Source organism: Mastigoproctus giganteus, chromosome 7, assembly GCF_048544385.1.
Source record: "Mastigoproctus giganteus isolate SK-2022 chromosome 7, ASM4854438v1, whole genome shotgun sequence".
NCBI lineage: Eukaryota > Metazoa > Arthropoda > Arachnida > Uropygi > Thelyphonidae > Mastigoproctus > Mastigoproctus giganteus.
This window is the reverse complement of record NC_143581.1, coordinates 194,528,321-194,545,392: the sequence shown is the minus strand read 5'-3', so window position 1 is coordinate 194,545,392 and position 17,072 is coordinate 194,528,321. Positions and strand designations below refer to the sequence as shown.

At 36.5% G+C, this 17,072-nt stretch overlaps 1 protein-coding gene across 5 annotated transcripts in view; it reads right to left on the bottom strand.

Moving 5' to 3' along the window:
* Positions 1-17,072, bottom strand: part of LOC150083512 (rap guanine nucleotide exchange factor 2-like) — a 471,197-nt gene that overhangs the window by 41,633 nt on the left and 412,492 nt on the right. For all 5 annotated transcript variants that reach the window (XM_090378045.1, XM_090378046.1, XM_090378048.1 and 2 more), the window contains 2 exons: positions 4,385-4,456; positions 3,605-3,754 (listed from right to left, as the gene is read on the bottom strand). In XM_090378045.1, the coding sequence (XP_090234171.1) occupies positions 3,605-3,754; positions 4,385-4,456 (222 nt within the window). The remainder of the gene's footprint in view (positions 1-3,604; positions 3,755-4,384; positions 4,457-17,072) is intronic.

Below are 17,072 nucleotides of genomic sequence, written 5' to 3'. Positions count from 1 at the left end.
GATGAGACATGGTTCATCACTTTCAGCCAGAGACAATAGTGGAAACTGGACTGCTTCTCTGGCTGAAAGACAAGCACCAAGAAAAACTCCACAAAGGAGGCTTGTTCTACCAGGACAATGTGCCTGCTCCCAAGTCTGTCAATGCTATGGCTGCACTAAATGAGTGCAGCCTTTAAATCTTGGGCCATTCCCCATATTTACCAGATCTAGCACCATTGAAGTTTTCACTTATTTTCTAATTTGAAGAAATACCTGTCTGGCACCCATTTTGCCATTGACAGTGATGTCATTGCTGGAGGCCGAAGAGAAAACTTTCTTTGCAGCTGGAATCAGCACATTGCAGCATCAGTGGTAAAAGTTTATTGATTCTAAAGGGGGCTGTTGAAAAGTAACGTTATCGGACTCCTCAAATAAACCCTTCATACTCTGGCCACAAACTTTTTAAATGCCCCTCAATATGGCCATACTTATGCATATTAGCAGCACATACCAGACTTAATGAGTTTGAATGTGGTTTATAACTTATGTCTTTTTCATTAATGTATCCATTAAGCCAGATGGTCCACTTCCCATCATTGGGCAAGATTCTAGGATGGTTGGCCATTGTTGGCAACATTGGATTTCTTGTGTCAGCTGAGTTCTGGAAAGCTTAAATACTAGATAATGAGGGCTACATAATTTCCTGGAGGGTTGCTGCTGCTGCAATCAGATTTGCCTCCCAGGCAGGTGTGTGTGTGTGGGGGGGGGGGCTTGTGTAAGCTCCTTGTTAAAAAAATAGTTTAATAGAATTTAATAGACTATTTTAACCAGAAATGAACCTTAGTTGAAATTCTTCTGTGTTAGCACACCCTCATTCTAAGACGGTATTGATTCATCTTTGGGATATCTGATGTCAAGAAGTATCAGCCATTTTCAATCCACTGCAGGATGAAGGCCTCTCCAGCAAAGTGCCAGTTCCTTCTGTTTTGTGCAATGGCCATCCATTTACTACTCACAAACTCATGAATTTCATCTCTGTTGTCGTCTTCCAGGTTTTCTTCTAGCTCCTCTTGGGTACCATTCTGTTATTTTCTTAGTCCATCTGTCATCATGTCTTCGAGCTATGTGTCCTGCCCAAGACCATTTTAGTTCTTTAGTTTTGATAAGAATGTTCTTTACTTGAGTTTGCTGCCTAATCCATTGTTTCTCTTCTTATCTAACAGTCTGATTCTCAATATAATTTGTTCCATTCTTCGCTGTGTAGTTCTCAGCTTCTCTTCCATTCTTTTGGTGAGTGCCCAAGTTTCACTTCCATAAGTCATTGGTTTATTATTTTACGTTTCACACAAATTGGGATATTGCTCCTCAGTATGTGACTATATTTCCTGAATGCTATCCATCCGAAATTTATTCTTCTCTTGACTTCCAGCCATATATCATTATTACGGCTAATGACTTTTCCCAGATAAGTATATGACTCCACCTTTTCAATTACCGCTCCTTCAATCATTATATCCCTTTCTATGGCATACTTGTTCATCATTACCTTTGTTTTAGTCATATTGATCTTTAGTCCAAAATCTTTACTAACTCTGCATAACTGATTAAGATTTTCCTCTAATTCTTTGGGATCATGGCTTATGACCACAATGTCATCTGCAAATCGTAAATGGTTTAGGTACTCTCCGTTCACATTTACTCCTTTCTGCGACCAGTCTAATCTTCTGAAAGCTTCCTCAAGGGCAGCAGTAAACAGCTTCGGAGATATTGTGTCTCCTTGTCGAACTCCTTTCTCGATTTTAAGTTTACTACTGTCTTTGTTTAGGAGGTAGCATTCTCATATATTTTCTTCAAAATCATAATATATGGGGTATCTATGCCTTGTCTTTCCAGTGCCCGAAACATTGCCTTATGCTGTATGGAGTCAAATGCCTTTTCATAATCCACAAATGCTAGGCATAATAATGTTTTATATTCAATTTCTTTCTCCATTAGCTATGATATTACATGAAGGTGATCCATAGTTGAAAATCCTGTCCTAAAGCCAGTTTTCTCTTTTGGTTGATTCTCGTCAAGTATTCTTTCTAATCTGTTAGTAATGACCCTTGTGAACAACTTGTAGATGTGGGATGTCAAGAAGCACTACCAGTAGGCAGTTTAGCAGGGGCAGAGTTTATTGCTTTTTTTACACTATCAGTGTTATCCTTGTTGGGTTTTAGATGCATCAGCAACTTAGACCACGTTGCACCATGTGTGTGTCCTTACAAGTGTCTGCTCACTGGCTGATTTACAATGTTGTGTGGGCTGAAAAATCCAGAATAACTTATGAGAGAACCCTATTCCCTCCACCTGAGATTGGCTAACTACAATCCTGATTAAAGAAGCCTTTAGAAATTCCTCCATTCTATGATAATACTCAAACCCAGACCTCTCCAAATGAATGACAATTTCATGTGATGAAACTACTATATTGTCATGGAGGACAGCATCAACATATAAATAAAGGCCAAACAAAATGTTTTGTAAAGATATCTTAATACTATTAATGGTAACCTATTTGGGAGCACAAAACCTTTAAAAACTTTTGAATTTCTGTACTCATATTGACAAGTAAGAATGAACAAATGAAAATAACACTGTATATTGTAGAAATAGTCTGTTTACATGAAATTTAGTTGCAAAACATTAATGTTATGTGATGTATATCAGAATGTTATGCAATTATATAGTATGCAAAAAATTTATATAAAAAAAAGCATTGTTAATTTGCCTATTTGATAAGTAAAGAATTAATATTTAAAGACAGATAATTTCCAATTTTTGCAAAGCACATGGCTTACCTGGATTGGCTTCTCAATGAACAATAGTCATGAATGATAGAGGTGATAGTTGTTTTTATGTGAAGTTCCACCACAAGAGCATGCATACAGTTGAAAAGGTTAGGAAAAAGTGATAAAAATAGGATATAATTTAAGTGCAGCATACTTTATGGCCAAATTTTAAAGTGTGTTAAGCATATGTAGTTAGAGATTAATGATTTGCTGAAGTTAACTAAGAGCTGCAAAAAATTAATTTGTAATTGGTTATATGATAAATAAAACTACTGCATCCTTTAGTTATATACATAATGAATATTGTTTAAAGGAACATTACTGTCTTTGAACAGTTTTTGTCTTTATTGCATGAAAATACGTTTGACTACATGCTAGTTGTCGAAAGCTGTCTTTGAAGGAATGATAAGAACTTTTATCACTCAAAAGGTAAATATATATACATATCCCAAAGTGTGTCTGAGTGAAAAGAATGTGTTTTTAATTTAGTCGCAACCACACAAAGTTTGGCAGTGTAAACTCTTAAAGGAATAGAAAGTTGGATGTATCAAATTTAAAAGTTAGAAAATATATTAAAAGTCTAATATTTCTTTTCTACAGGAGATTTATTGTACTTTAGAGACAAAAGACACATCTGAAATGTATATTAAGTTTGAAACTAAAATGGCCAATATTAAGAATTCCTTTGTTGGAAGACCTGTGACAAGAATACACTGGGACTATGTACACAATATAAACTGTAATATATAAGACAAATGTAGATTACTCATTCCATTAATTTATGTGAAACTAACCTCTTCAAACATCTTTTTAGGATTTGGCTGGGCACTGCTCTTTTTCCTTCTCTTTACTGTTGCAGCATTTGTTGATGTAACAAAGCTATTCAGAGATGCCATTGCAGCTGTTGGTTGAGCACCTCCAATCTCAAGCATGCTAAATAAATCCTGAAAGACAATTTTCATTTTATAAATTATTTCAATATATTTCATTAACAGTGTACTTCCCTGGCAGCCATTATTGACCAAGAGGAATAAGAACACAATGAAATTAAAATAAAATAACATATACATAGTACTCAAAAATGAGGAAACAACATAAGTGTTAATTAATAAAATAACATTTATTAAAAAAATGTTAAAACAAAATCAAAGCGCTTTCATAATAATGATGCACAAAATCAATACATACACAAATTTATACTTTTATGAAATTAGCTGATTCCAAAGACTGGAATAAAATAAAAAGAATGGGAAAGCCACATAAACTTGTAGAGTGCTAGTTTATGTGGGAAAGCCACATAAACTAGCACTCTACAAGAATTAATTTCATTACACAATTTTACTTTTATTATATCTAACATTACTAATATACCTAGAAAGGGTTATTCTAATACCTAGAGAACTATACTTTGAAGCATGTTCTTTGTATATACAGTATATATAATTTTCTTTAAATAACTTTGTATATATAATTCTCTCGGGCATCTTTCAAGCATCATACAATTAAAATTGTTTCAAAGTTTGAGTATATGTAAGTAAAAATATCGAATAATAGGGGAATGTAAAAACACTTACATAGGGAGCTGAACACATATTCATCAGCTGTCGCACTTCTTTAGCAATCATGCGTAATTTTTCAAAATTTACCTGCAAATTAAGTGCGATTATTAGTACAATTTATGCATTATGTATAAAAATTATATATAAGAAGGTTATATAAGGAATAAATTTAGGGGCCACATGGCTATCCCAGGATTTAAAAAATGAAATGGTGAACAAACAGTGAAATGAAAAGTGTCTTGTAAATGGTGCACAAAGAGGCCCTGAAACATTGAAAAATATTTTAAACTATTAAGCATAACTTTGTATGTACTCTTTTTTTCCAATTTAAGAAATTTCGAAACTTTTGATTTTTGTACAACTCATTTTCGTAATAAAATCTACACCATTTATCTAATTTATTCAGAGAGTCTGGAAGACCTTAGAAGCTACTATTTAACAGCACAGTTTCATTCATTTATAAGTGATGCAATTTTCACATTGCCTACACTATACTTTATGAGTAACTGACATTATTTTATTAAATGGTCCACGAGAATTGTATATACAGGGTGATTCACTACCAGTGCGACAAACTTGCAGGAGGTGTAGTGGGCACAAAGATGAATCAGAATCACATAGTATTGCAGGGTCCAAAATGCCTTCATCATGCAGTAGAGGCCATTGAACGGGAGGTCGCGTGAACAGCGATCCCGCTGGAAGTCAGCATTTGCGAACTGGTTCCCGAGGCAGTAGGATGGACAAGTATTCAAACGTTGAACTGGCTGACATGCACCTCGCATATGGAGCTGCAGACTGTAATGGGCGCGCCGTTCTGGGCTTGTACCAGGAACGTTTCCCGCACAGGCGTGCTCCTCATTATACGATTTTCGCACGTGTGCACAGAAAGTTACGTGAGACTGGTTGTTTCACGAGAGGTACCATGAATCGAGAGCAAACGACGAGGCGCCAGACAATGAGGAGAATGTCCTATGTCTTGCAGAAGGCAATCCGAGTACGAGTACTCGAGCGATAGGCCAATGATTGGGTATTTCCCAATCCACTGTATGGAGGATACTGTCAACAAACCAAATGAGTTCATACCATCTGCAACATGTCCAATCATTGGAGCCTGCGGATTATCCACTCCGGAGGACTTTTGCTACTTGGTTTCTTCAACAGAAACGGTTCGCAAATGCTGACTTCCATCGGGATTGCTGTTCACGCGACCTCCCGTTCAACGTCCTCTACCGCATGACGAACGCATTTTGGACCCTGCAGTGCTATGTGATTCCGATTCATCTTTGTGCCCCCTACACCTCCTGCAAGTTTGTCGCACTGGTAGTGAATCACCCTGTATATATATATATATATATATAAAATAAATAAAAATAAAAAAAAAAAAACAGCAGCGCAGATTTCCAAAAAAACAATTGTTTTGGACAACACAATTATAGGGTAGCAGCGTCACCCCTAGAATGATACTAAGAAAATAATAATAAAACAAATTAATAAAGTGGGTAATGTCCCTAGGTGGCTGCAACTTGTGTGGAGCAGAGTCCAGCAATATACATTTGAGAGAGAGAAGCAATTGGAAATACAAAGGATTGGATAAAGTCAAAAATTGCTCTATACAGCAGGCCCTTGTTATAATGTGGTTCACTTTATGCTAATTCGCTATAACGCTGTTCTTATATTATAACTTGTATCTCACTATAACGTTATTTTACTAGCATACAGATTGAATTTTTGGCAAATCCTGCTTCAGTCCAGTCCATTTTTAAGCCCCCTTTTTTTTTTTTTTTTTTTTTTTTTTGGCAAAAGGAGAAAATAGCCACAGGGCTGGTTTGATAGATTTAAAAAGTGCCATAACCTACACAATGTAGCAATACAGGGAGAAGCCACAAGTGCAGATCAAGAAGGAGCTGAAACTTTCAAAAAAGAACTTATTAAAAATTATTGAAGAAGGGTGTTATACTGCTCAACAAGTTTTTAACATAGATGAAACAGGTCTTTTTTGGACACGAATGCCTAAAAGAAGTTTCATATCGAAAGAGGAAAAAAACATGCCAGGCTTCAAAGCAGCGAAGGATCGGTTGACTTTGTTGTTGGGTGGTAACACTGCGGGGCATTTTAAATTAAAACCCCTTTTAGTTTATCATTTGGAAAATCCAAGGGCTCTTAAAGGTTTAGCTAATTCAAACGTACCTGTAATCTGGAAGGCTAATAAAAAGGTTTGGGTAACCAGGCCGCTTTTCATTGATTGGTACGCTGAATTCTTCTATCCCGCAGTAGAAAGATATTGTGCAAAAAATAACCTTGATTACAAAGCAATTCTGATCATGGACAATGTGCCAGGACACATTGTAGAATGATATCTCCAATATTTTCCTTAATATTTAAGAGGAAAATACCCCTATATTACAATACAAATCAGCTACTAGAAAATAAACCTACTGTCCTTTCAATTAATTATACGATACAATGCTAAAAGTCCACTGACAATAAATTAAAATTAAAAATCAAAAATACCTAAATTTAACTCTTAAAACTGATTATAAGAAACTTCTGAAAATGTCTTACAACTCTTAAACCTTCTAGACACTAATAGAACACAAATAACACACTCTACACAATGAAATCACTTACTATCACTATCACTACGATTAATACTACAATGACAGCCATTTGTAAACGTCAGGTAGCCATTTGTGATAACTTCAATTTATCCATAAATAATTGAAATAAATTCCTGAAAATTAACACTGAAACACAAAAAAAGTTCTTGAATCCAACCAAATAATCAAATCTCTAATTCATTCACTAAACACTTTCTAATATGATTGTGTAGGAGCACTCAACTCACTACACCTCACGAAAGGAGTAGCACATGAACACACCCCCCATTTTCCAACCAATGGACCAAGTTGTAATTGCCACATTTAAAGCGTACTACATAAGGAACACCTTTTCCCAAGTTATTAAAAGCCATCAACACTGAAAATGTACCGAGCCTAAAGGAGTTTTGGAAATCCTATAACATTAAAACCGCCATCTACAACATTTCAAGTGCCTGGGATGAAGTGACTTAGAAAACCATGAATGGAGTTTGGAGGAAAGTTTGGAAGTATTGCATAAAGCATTCCCAGGAACCTGATGATTCCATTAAAAATGTTAAAATACAAATTGTTCAGCTCGGAAAAGAAGCAGGATTAGATGAAATTAATGATGACAATGTACAAGAGATGATCAATAACGACAGGGATAGCCTCTCTAATGAAGAACTAATGGAAATGATAAAAGAACAACAGCTTGCTATTGAGGGAGAAGATGATCAAGATACTGCAGATGAAGAACCAATGAAGTTACTGACTGCAAAAGGACTTAGTGAAGCTTTTGAACACTTTGAAAAAATGTGTGATTATTTCTGGGAGAACAACCTTGACATGGAACGAAGTGCCAAGGTAATAAGAAATTTGAAGATTGTTTGTTATTTGGTTTTTTTTAGGAGCATTAGCAACTAAGGCCATATTGCTCCGGGATATGTGGTGGTCATTCCCTGACCTTTCTGCATCCTCCATATTTGGTGGTGACGGGCTCGAACCCCGGTCTAATCAAGAAGCGTGTACTACGCACTGCTGCTCCTTCGCACCTGGCTACGGAGACGCCAAATTTGAAGAAAGAAATGAATCCCTACATGATGTTGTACAATGACAGGAAGAGGGCCAAAGCACAATCCAAAATCGACACATTTTTCAGTCCGAATAGCATAGCATTAGTTGAGGCATATGATGAGAAAGCAAGCTTATACAGCCATAAAAAAAACAAAAAAACCCCCCACCCTTTCCATTTTGCCCATCCAGTCACTCCAAATGTTTGTCTAGTTCCAACCTTAAATTTATTTAAGCTATCAACTTCCACAACAACAGATGGAAGTCTGTTCAAGCAATGGTAGATGACTTTCATCAACCAGTGAAATACCACCACTTTGCTTATTGGAGGCTTGAAGTGGTGAAACCCATGTTTAGTCTCTAGAGCAAAGTTTCCAGCATCCCCCTCCCCCCATACTTCTCCTTCAACCTATGCACGGTACTAAGTACTATAGGTTTTGATACCTTTCGTGTTTGGGGTTTTCATTAAAAAAAAAAAAAAAAAAAAAACATCATATACCCGTTGGCTAAAGGCAAACTTCTGCATATCTATTCTACAACTGTCTTTCCTCAATTTGAATCTATGCCCCCTCAGGTTCTTAGTCTGAGCAAGCGGAACTATCCCGTCAGCATTGAGCCTGCTCAAACCAATCAAGGCCTTATACACCTCAATCAAATCACCTCGCAGGTGACTAGTCTCCAGATACTGCAACTTGCAAAATTTTTAAGCCTTTCTTCATAAGTGCACCCCTTTGTTCCTCTCACAAATATTGTTGCCCTTCTCTGTACTCGTTCTAGCAACTCTACATCCTTCCTAAAATGAGGCCTCCAGACCTGCATACAGTACTCAAGGTGTGGCCTGACCATTGCTTTATACAAAGGGATAATCAACTCCTTGTTTCTACTAAAAAAATTCCTATTATATCATTGACAAAACTCCATGACCTACCCTGGCAGCCAGTCTGCACTGCGCAGAGAACTTCATATCTGACTGCACAATTACCCCCAGGTCGTCTTAATTCTCCACCTCCCTGAATGTAGTACCACAGAGTTGGTACGTTTCTCTTGGGTTACTGCTACCCATATGCAGTACTTTGCACTTGTCAATGTTAAACTTCAATTGCCCCTTCTCAGCCCATCTGCCTAACTTTTCTAGATCCTGTTGCAGTAGCATAGTCTTTACTGTCATTAATAACCCTGCCAACCTTTGCATGTATCATCTGTAAACTTGGACATTAAGCCTGATATACCTTCATCGACATCGTTGATAATAAATACATAAAACAACAATGGGCGCAGCACCAAACTTTGAGAGACTCCGCTAATAACATTAGTCCATGTAGAGCAATGTCCATTTATTATCACTCTGCCGTTTCCCTCTCAACTATCCCTTTATCCATTGCAGTAGCTTGTCCTTAATGCCATACCACTCTTCCATATGCAACAGTATCGAAAGCTTTCCTGAAATCCAAGTATATGATATCAAAATTATTTTTAAGAATCCAGTTCCTTTGTGACCACATCGTAGTATCCAATCAAATTGAATAGACAAGACTTCACCTTAACAAACCCATTCTGTGCCTGAACTATTGATGCTGTCTTGTGTAGGTGATCCTGTATCACCTCTTTAACCAGTGGCTCCATTATTTTACCCGGAACAGAAGTTAAACGAACAGGTCTATAATTATTTGACACCCTTTGAACCCCCTTTGTGAATTGGGGATAGATTTGCACATTTCCAGTCCATGGGGACCTCCCCTGACACTAAGGATGCCCTCATAATTATGGCTAAGGGTTCGCTTACTTCCCTTGCTGCCTCCTTCATTATAACTGGATAGATTCCATCTGCCCCAGATGCCTTTTTTATGTTTAACTTCAACAATTTCTCCTCCACTTTGCTCTTAGTTATCACAAAATCAATTAGCTCCCGGTCAGAGTTTGATAAACTTTTGGCATTCCCCTTCTTCAATAAATCCTCCTCCTCATGTGTGAACGTAGAATCAAAATACTCATTCAGTTTATCAGCTCGTTGATCAGGATCATCGATAGTCGAACCATCTATGTTAAGTGGACCAATCTGATTCATCCCCTTCCTTCTAGAGTTTACATAAGTAAACAATTCTTTGCTGTTTTTCTTTGCATCCTTCTGTGTTGCCTGATAATTTATATGCATCCCATGCATTTTTCTTCTCTGCCACGAGCTCCATTAATTCATCCAACATCCATTTAGGCCTGAACCTTGAACAGTATCTCTTAGTTTTTATGAAAAGCCTAGTAGCCTCCAAGATTAAGTCCATGAAGGCTTCCCATTTAGAATTCACCGTTGGTAACATCATCAGTTGATCCCACTCTATAGAATTTAAAAACTCTCTGAGACCTCTGTAGTCACCTTTACGAAAACACAAGCCCTTCCCCTTTACCCTCGATTGTAGTTAGATCTTTAAGTAAATCCCACATCAGTACACTGTGATCACTGTCACCTAGTGGTTCCTTTATCTGCAAATTCCTAATGCATGCATCATCACTGCTGATAATCAGATCAAGTGTATTACTCCCTCTGGTTGCTCCTCGAACATGTTGCTGTAGAAAACAATCCTCCAATAAATCCACAAAAGTCTTGCTAGCGTGCAAGTGACCAACCCACAAGTTCCAGTCAATATCTGGAAAGTTAAAATCCCCCATTACAAGACATTCTGATTTACTGGCCCATTCTATTTCTCATTGTACTCATCAACGTCGTTAGGCCTATAACATACTCCTACTCTCATTTTCCCTTTCCCAGTATTTATGTCACACCAAACAGAAGCAAAGTTGCACTGTCCACCCGTGTCAACTGGATGCACTTGTTTAGATTTTATGTGTTTCTTAACTAACAGCATAATCCCTCCTCCATTCCTGCCCTATCTATCCTTCTTGTACACATTGTACTCCCCAAATTCCAATTCTGCACTGCTTATTTCTGTGTGACACCATGTCTCTGATATCCCAACAATATCTGCCTTTGATGTCTTGATCAACACTTCAAATTCATCAAGTTTATTTGCTATACTTCTAGCATTAGTGTACATGCAAATATACATGCACTTGTTCTTACTGTTAGTTACCTTAACAAAGCCCATTTATTTACTTGTTCCATGATGACTCCCAGCAGCTCTTGAAATCCCCAGCAACTTGCTCTCTAGGCTGCTGCTGCTCATTACAATAGAAGCAGTGCAAGAATCACTTTCGCTTTTGCCTGCGGCTACCTTTAATCTTTTAGTCTGTGAATCCCCCCGAACTAGCAGTTTTCCGACCCACCTAACACTGCTTCGACAGCATCAGCAAATATTCTTGGAAAAAGAAAAAGATACAAAAACTTGAGAGCACAGAGCCATCAAATTAATCAATTCATGATTTTAGTCAGTTAATTACCACATAATTATATATGTATGTAATTTAGAATATTTTATATGTGCAAAAATTTGAATATTAAATATTTTTAACCAACATTTGTGCGTATTTTCACTACTATTTATTTTTGATTGGGAAATATCCTATTGAATAGACCACAACTCACAAATACACTGGTGTTCAAAGAAAGTAGATCACCTAGGAATTTCACATTTCTAACCCTTTTTTGCAATAGTACGTTACATTAATGACTAGCATCACAAATAGAAATATAAACAAAAGATATTTATTAATAGTTAAGGCAAAGCTAAGTAATATTTGACAGGTGCTCTCAAAATATTCCAAAACGAGCATTTGCAACCTTTATACAACAGTTTTGGTAAACATGACAATTATGGCTGAAATGTTATCAGAAGCCCTCAGTTTGCTTCGGTTTATCATTTTAAATGGAAAACAAAACAAAAAGTTTACCAGGTGCAAACTAATATTTAGTTGAACTGCCTCTGGCCCTGATGACAGCAGCACACTGTCGAGGCATTGACAAGATCAATTTCTGAAGATAATCAACTGATAGTTTGTGGTTCCAAACACCAATTATGGCTTCCTGAAGTTCAACGAAGGGTCTTTTGTTTCTTTCTGGCAACTGCAGATTCCAGACAATGCCAACAGTTCTCTATAGGATTCAGGTCCGGGCTGTTTCCTGGCCAGCTAACAGTTGTAATGGACCCTTCTTCCAACCATTTTTTCACCTGTAACAAATGTAAACACATTACTGTCGAACCTCTAATGCAGAAATGAAACTAAATTAACTACAGAAGTGCCTACTTACACTTTTTGCCCGATGACAAGGAGCAGAGTCATCCTGAAAGATGCAGTTACTTAGCAGGTTGAAATGTTCTCTAATGGTTGGCAGCAATTTGCCTTCCAATATAGCCAGGTATCCATTGGCATTTATGAAACCTTTTATAAATTTCAGGTGACCTACTCGGCGATACAAAATGCACCCCCATATCATTTGGCTGATAGGGAATTTCAATGTAGACACCATACAGTCTGGATGGTATTCTTCACCACGGCTACGGTGAATCGTTTGTCTCCCATTAGAGTGATGTAGGTTGAATTTTTTCCTCATCCGAGAAAATAACTGACTTCCACTGCTCGGGGGTCCACTTGATATGTTCCTTACACCAAATTAATCGAGCCTTTTTCATTTTTTTTTTTTTTTTTTTTGTAAGGAGGGGGTTCTTTTTAGGACGATAGGCTAAAAGTCCATTTTCGAAGAGGCATCTTCTGACTGTTACTGCACTTGCTACTACTCCTGTATGTTCTTCCCATTTTGTTTTCATCTCAGACAAAGAAGCTTTAAGGTTTTTAAGTATAAGCACTTCAAAACGTGGTCCTGTTTTGGTGTAGAGACTCATTTGCATCCGGTTCCTTTTTTGCTATCAGCAGAACCAACACAGTCAGTTCTCACATAGCATGATAATTGTGTTCCTAGAAACCTCGTGCAATATAACAGGCCCTATGGGAAAAATAGGGTTCGGTGCTGACCACCCAAGATTGAACACACATTTTTAACCAAACACAATAAATAATCGTAATATAAAATACGTATTTTATTATGACTATTAAGTAATAAAATATTGCTAATGCCTTTTGCTTCTATCGTAAGCAAACTTGTTCTTTGTTTGATTTTCTATCCAAACAGATGACAACCGTTCCATCTCTTCCAATTCTTTGTAACTTGATCCAGTGGCGTATCCAAGTATCATTGTAAGAGGAGGCATGGTGACCAGGCTTTTGGGTTTTTTTGTTTTTTTTTAAGAGCACCTCATGCCTTCTTTTTCTTTAATTTCAATTTTTTGGTTAAGGGGAGGCATATTGAAGATTGATGCAATAAAGCATCATATGTTTAAGAGTGTAAATATTCTATATAATATTGGTGTAAATACACCATAGAAAACTCTTAAACGAAAAAAAACTATGTTTGTAGTTTTGAAGGGATATAATTTTTTCTGTATCTCAATATTGTGCTCCTCCTTCACAACGAGTTGCCATGTACTGCATTACCTCGAATAAGTAACACTTCACCAAAAGAGAAGACTATTGTTACTTATTCTCGGTGGGCACCACCACCACCACCCAAACGGCACCGTTTCAAGGCTTGTTGGCTCTTCAGCGGTGGGCGGGCAGGCACCTTGGTATTGCAGATATGACAATTCAGTTTTGAAGATAATCACACAACATGAGAGATGCCATACCTGCAATACCAGGGTGCCTGCCCACCCACCGATGGTATCTCTTCTGGCTCATTCTTTCTTTAGTTTGAATGCTCATGGCCACTCCTTGGTTTCTTCATTATGTTTTAATTTATTCTGACATTTGGTTTGCATTAATTATTTCATTATAATTAGCCTATTTATTTACGAGGGGCATTTGAAAAGTTTGTAGTCTGAGTATGAAAGGGTCATGGTACATGTTAAAAATTTCTCTATCAATATATAACACTTCAAATAGTAACTCACCAAGTTTAATGTAGTTTCAATCATCTTTTTTAATTACAGGTCCTGAAGTCAACAAAGATGAGGAAAAATGGACAAAATCAGTCACTGTGCAATCATCCAGTATTGCGGAAAAAAGTGGCTAATAGCAAAGGCAATTCATGAGGATATGGTTACAACGCTGAGGGAGGAGAGCCCGGATGATGATCTATGCTGTGGAAGATTTGCAGTGTCTATCACTCCATGATCTGATGATGAGTGATCGACGAGTGACAGTTCAGTACATTGCCAGTGTCTTGAACAACTCTTGTGCATTTCTGATCTGCTGTGAACAATGTTGGTACCCATTGTGCTGAAACCTTTTTCATAGCGAGTTAGTATGTGGTACACAAGTTTAGATGAGATGCTCCCATACATGGTTCAGATATGGATGTGGCACATCTGAACCATGTATAAGATGTGTCCATCACTTTCAGCCAGAAAAAAAGCAGTCTAGACAGTGGAAACCCAGCTCTTCTCCCCTCCAAAGGAAGTCAAGTTGATTCCTACCACTGACAAGGTAAGGTAAGATATCAGTTTTTTGGGATGCTGATAGAGTGAGGCTAGTGGATTACCTTCAGAAAGGTCAGACAGTCACAGGGGCTTTTTATCCAGGCCTCATGAGGCATTTGCATTAAAACATCAAAGACAAATGCCAAGGAAAACTTAGCAAAGGAGTCTTGCTCCACCAGGACAATGTGCCTGCTCACAAGTCTGTAACTACCATGATGTGAGTGCAGCTTTGAAACCTTGGACTATCCCCCATATTCACCAGAGCTAGCGCTATTGGACTTTCACTTATTTCCTATTTTGAAAAAAAAAAATAAATAAATAAAATAAATAAATAATAATCTGCCTGGCAGCCATTTTCCACCAACAATGACTTCATTACTGCAGTGGCCTGGAAGCCCAAGAGAAAACTTTCTTTGCAGCTGGAAATAAACACATTGCAGCATCAGTGGCAAATGTGTATTAACTTCAAAGTGGACTGTGTTGAAAAGTAACATATTACCAGACTTCTGAAATAAAGCCTTTGCATATTTGTGTTTGGTTTAGATCTGTCGATTGGTTGGATGATAATCAAATTTACATTCTGTTTGTTAAGGTTTGCTTATTTAACCTAAAGCAATTGGATAGCAGTCAACAAATTGAATATACACTTTTTTAGAGTTCACAACTATTGATGTCCCCTTGAAGGGGTGTTACTTGTGAGTTCCCTGTCTTAATTTTATTCTATTTTTATTATGAAAATAGCACTCATACTTTGGTAGGTGTGAATGTACATCTCCTTTTGGCAAGAAGCTGTATGTTTGCAATGCTGAAGGTGAATGTTGTTTTGTCTTTCTCATTTCATGACTGCATTTTTATTTGAATGTTAGGGTATCTTTGTACTCAGGAAGCAGAATCACACCTTGCAAAGAATAACCCTAACTAAAATTAATTTGCTGCATTTATTTTATGATAATTAGTGTTTCTGTTTCTAAATAGTCCTGGAGACAGCCACATTTGTATTTATATAAATATTATCATTTATTCTACTATTTTATTTTTAATTTACGTTGTAAAAAGCAAGGTATCTGATATTTGTTAATTGATTTCTTATTTTTAATAAAAAAAATTCCTATTAAACTTTTTTTTTTTTTTTTTTTCTCTCAATGTTAGGATATATTATGTAAATGTTTTGAGGTGGCAAATTTCTAAATCTGCCTTTGAAAAGAAGCCATCATAAGGTGCAATCCTGTCCCACCCAGATCCCCAAGTTTAACTTAAAACCACTTTCCCATACTTTCTGCAATCCCTACTGTAGATTTGCCATTTGTATACAATTTTTTTAATCCCCTTAAAAGATTATTCTCTGCCACATTTCTCTAAATTTTGAAGGAGCAGATTTCTAATTATTTTGTTTTATGCTTTTTCACGATCAGCAATCCTAAATACAGGTCTTGCTGTGCTCTTATGACTTTTCTATAATTTTTGTTAGTTACAATAAATAATTTGGACGCACCGTGAGAAGTTACAGAAAAGGCATCCTCTGTTCAACCTAAAACTTGATTCTTTACTAAATTTACATTAAAAAATACAGTGAAACCTCTCTATAGCAGACACCATTTGGGGCAGAAGAAAGTGTCTGCTTTGCCATGGTCAGTGTACATGCAGTCAATTTCAATAATTCAGAAAAAAATGAAATGAACCAGTTACTTAACACTATACATTTGCATTTCAACTAACTTTTAATAAATAATGCATAATTAACTTTTAATAAATAATGCATAATTAATTTTTAATAAATAACCTTTTATTTGTGTTATTTATTATAAAACATCATTAGCTTTCAGTAAAAAATGAATATAAATTTCTTTGTTTAAAGTATTTCATTTTATTCCATATTTACCTTTTTGCTCACATAGAATTCTTTAATGTTTTTGGGTAATCTAATGCAGCAGCACATTTTTTTTTTTTTTTTTATTTGGGGTCAGGCTGCTGTTCATTCTTTTCAGATTCTTCATCTTCCTCATCCTCCATATGTTCTTCATTGTTCATAAATTACTTGCCTTCGTGGCTAAATGAACATCTATGAAAACAAAATGTGTGTGTCACCAAAACTGATATCCGAAATGTTACCCTTTGAAGAAATCTAAGTGTCCACATCTGCCCTAGAGAGTGTCCACTTTGGAGAGTTCACTTAACATGTAATTCCAAATACTTATGGCCAGGACCCAAGCCTGAGTGCACACAACAAGAGGTGCCCACTTTAGAGAGGTGGCTGTTAAAGGAGATTTCACTGTACTTCCAACACCTCTTCTCCTAAATACTGTATAGATTTTGCCTCATATGCTAAGGAGTGAAATTCCTGTGTAATTTCCACATTGTTTTATTTTTCTTTTTTAATATTGTTGATACAAAGAATGCCTTGCTCCAACCTTTTGGGAAATGACCTCTGGATAACATAATGTAACTACTACAGCACTATTTTTGCTCCAGCTTTCAGCACTGAATATTTCATCTATATTCATATTTTCTATGACCTTTTCTACCTCAGTAATATAGCTAGTATTGAAAATTTCCCTCATCATTTTAATCTTTTTTTCTGAAATGATGTCTATATTTCCTTCATTTTGCAAGTTTACTCCATACTTATCCTTC